General features: G+C 44.2%; 1 protein-coding gene across 1 annotated transcript; it reads left to right on the top strand.

Moving 5' to 3' along the window:
• Nucleotides 1-967: 967 nt before the first annotated feature.
• On the top strand, nucleotides 968-2,805 carry LOC119304113 (60S ribosomal protein L21-2-like). Its single transcript, XM_037581275.1, has 2 exons — nucleotides 968-1,295; nucleotides 2,360-2,805. Exons 1-2 carry the CDS (start codon nucleotides 1,059-1,061, stop codon nucleotides 2,615-2,617), a joined length of 495 nt encoding a protein of 164 aa, XP_037437172.1. The 5' UTR covers nucleotides 968-1,058; the 3' UTR covers nucleotides 2,618-2,805.
• Nucleotides 2,806-3,391: the final 586 nt, after the last annotated feature.

Here is a 3,391-nt window from a genome sequence, read left to right as displayed (position 1 = left end):
GGGTGAGTTTTCCTCCCACGACTTCCATGCTACCATGCTCCAATGCCACAAAACTCAAATTTGGAGTGTTAGAAAAATCCAAAAAAGTGTGGATGTTCACAAGATAAGTGTGTACAAACCCTAAAAATTTAACTCCAATTAAAAACATAAAATATTTAAAAAGACAATTCCAACGTGAATAAAGTCATGAGTAGACAAAAGCTAAAACGGCACTATACATTCACATTTGTCTCTTTTTATACCGATGTGTATTTCTAGCTTGAATTTGGAAAATTTATGGGTTATAAACACCCATCTAGTGAACATCCACAATTGTTTCTCAAACTTTTTATGCATCATAATTTAAGTTTTCTAACATCTGGGCACGATAACACCTAAGCCATGGGAGCATCAAGTATTCTCCCTTGCTGTTATGGTGAGGAGGAAACACCGGGCTAGTCCCTCTCTTTGGAGGTGATTCATGTGGTTGTCTTGAGGTAGGTTGTTCATTTGTCACATGGCGCTAAAATTCGCTTGGAGACTAAGGCCCAGTTCTTTTGGCCGATTCTCCCAAAATATTGAGAATCGAACCTCCCCTAGACTCTTTTCAAAATCTTGAACCCGTATTTTCTTGACAACCTATTTATACCCTAACTAGCTAGGATGACTAAAAAATACAGGTTCAAGATTTTGAAAGAACCCGAGGGGATGCCCGATTCTCAGGATTCTAGGAGAATCGTAAAAAAAACTGGACCTAAGTGTCTTTTTTTTTTTCTGAACAAAGGTTAAGTCTTTATTTATTTTTGTTAGGGAAGGTTATGTCTTTGTTGTATCCTAGCCCAATAACCGGCCTGCAATGTTGGACTCAAAGTGTTACAACTCTGCACTCACGGCAACCCATGACAGGCCCAACAGAAATAACGAAAACCTAGCCCAGCATCGCATCCGGCAGAGCGGCCCGAGACCCATTTATAAATACGCGGCACCTCCATCCTCCGAAACCCTAGCGCCGCACACACTCCCCCGCCCGCCGCCGCCGCCGCACAGCCGCAGGTAGAGAAGGCAAGGAGGAAGGGAAGATGCCGGCGGGGCACGGGCTGCGGTCGCGGACGCGCGACCTGTTCGCGCGGCCCTTCCGCAAGAAGGGGTACATCCCGCTCACCACCTACCTGCGCACCTACAAGGTCGGCGAGCATGTCGACGTCAAGGTGAACGGCGCCGTCCACAAGGGTATGCCGCACAAGTTCTACCACGGCCGCACCGGTCGCGTCTGGAACGTCACCAAGCGCGCCATCGGCGTCGAGATCAACAAGCAGGTATAATTCCCCAGCCCCATACCTTCTCTGTTCTTCATCTGTGGTCGTTGGGTTTGTTAGATCTGTGCTCCTAGGGCGATACTGCGATCTTGACCGACGGGACACGTAAATCTGGTCTGTGGCCGGAGATTCTGAAGGTCACCAAATCTCTTGGTTCGTTTGATGCGAATTCAGTCTAGTATACTAGAATGCTTTTCTCTGCTTGATTTGTTATGATAGATTGCTATGTGTGCCTGTGATGAACTCTTCAGATCATGTTCATATGTTGTTACTCTTATAGATTGTCTTGCTTACTTTTCCTGTTTGTCAATTTGCTTGCATAGCTACACATTTCTGTAATGTCCTGCAATGATTTGATGTCCTGTTATGTTATGCTGCATCTTGAGAATGGATTAGATTGAACTGTTTGATTACACATGCCCTAGGCCGAGCGCTTCCCCCTTCAGCTATGGGAAGGCGTGGTATTCCACGGGAGAGGTTTTTGTGGCGCACGATTCGTGTGATGGGCATACATTAAAATTTCATTCTGGCTTCCTCTGACTGCATGCATTACCTGTAGCAGTTATGACAGCCTAATTGGATGATACACATATAAACATCTGTTTTCTTATTTAGTGGATACCTTGGCTTGTTTCATGTAATGTTGCATATGGGTTGCATATCCTAGCCCGTTTCATCTAATGTGTCCTAGTTTGGATGCATTTCATGGCTTGTTTTGTCTAATATGTAGTAGTTTGGATGCATTTCATGGCTCATCTTTGTATGCTGATAAGATTTTTGTACACGGTAAATGTTAGCTCTCTAATGATTCTCGTTGGTAGTAGTTGTTTGTTTTATCCATTTGGATTGGTAGACCACAGTAAGCCACATTTTACATCACTTGATGTTGGTCCCAATATTATTTCTGCATTTCCTTGTCTGTAAACTACTTTGTGTTATACATCTAAATTAGTGTTTGCTTGTCATGCCTTTTACATGTAAATGTTGCCCTGTACTATGTATCAGTGGTTTCATATATGTCTGTGCTCTGTACACAGATTGTAACATGTGTTCTCTGTCATCAGGTTGGCAACAGGATCATCAAGAAGAGGATCCATGTGCGTGTGGAGCACGTGCAGCCATCCAGGTGCAACGAGGAGTTCCTCCAGAGGAAGCTCAACAACGACAAGCTGAAGGCGGAGGCCAAGGCGCGTGGTGAGGTCATCAGCACCAAGAGGCAGCCAGCAGGCCCCAAGCCTGGGTTCATGGTGGAGGGCACCACCATCGAGACGGTCACCCCCATCCCGTACGACGTCGTCAACGATCTCAAGGGTGGTTACTAGAGCGCTTGTTGTTTCCTGAGCAGAAGCTTGAGCCAGTTCTTAGTATCTATGCTTGTTCCCAATGTTTTGGTACTGAGTAGTTCTCTTTTTGCTCCGCGGAGTGTGAACTTCTCTGTGGTTAACATTAAAGATTTCCTGTGGTTGATTTCATTCTCGACATGCTGCTGGATATATTTGCTTTTGGTTGATTGGGCAATTGTCTGTCCTACGAGTTACTTCTGAGAAGCTGCAGATTTCACGGGCAATGGATTTCCCACGTAATTCCTGTGTAAGCAAAGCAGCTTCGAGATGCATGTCAAGATCTATGTGAAATGATAGCTTTGCTCTAATTAAATGAAAGCTACAGCTCATAAGCTGTTAAAATGGCTGGAACTTGTGCTCAAAATTCTCAACCTCATAGATGTGGAGTACCGCATGGCTTTGTGCATATAGCTGATAAATACTACTCCCTCTGTAAGCAAATGCACTGCTTCAGTGATCTAAACGCTCTTATAAAAGTTTACAGAGGGAGTAGGTTTTTTCTTTGCCACGTAAATAAGTTTAGTACTCCCTTTGTACTAAAATTCTTGTTTTAATTTATCTATATATGGATGTATATAATACTAAAATGTGATTTGATACATTCGAACTTAGACAAATATAAGATGAGAGTATATCGCATATAAGTAGAGCGATGCTGTATAAACGGTTTTGGATTGGGTACTTAGCTCCCTCGTTCGGACCGCTAGACACAACCACCTGTGGGAGATGGCGCTCCCGCGGCCCACACCAGCG

This window comes from Triticum dicoccoides, chromosome 5A, assembly GCF_002162155.2.
Source record: "Triticum dicoccoides isolate Atlit2015 ecotype Zavitan chromosome 5A, WEW_v2.0, whole genome shotgun sequence".
Taxonomy (NCBI): domain Eukaryota; kingdom Viridiplantae; phylum Streptophyta; class Magnoliopsida; order Poales; family Poaceae; genus Triticum; species Triticum dicoccoides.
Note: the sequence above shows the minus strand (reverse complement) of the source record. Positions and strands in the feature narration are given on the sequence as shown.

Bases quoted from the DNA above. Each gene is read 5' to 3' on its own strand.
- LOC119304113 (XM_037581275.1), top strand. From the start codon at position 1,059: ATGCCGGCGGGGCACGGGCTGCGGTCGCGGACGCGCGACCTGTTCGCG. The intron at 1,296-2,359 runs GTATAATTCCCC...CTCTGTCATCAG, and splicing joins GCGTCGAGATCAACAAGCAG to GTTGGCAACAGGATCATCAA.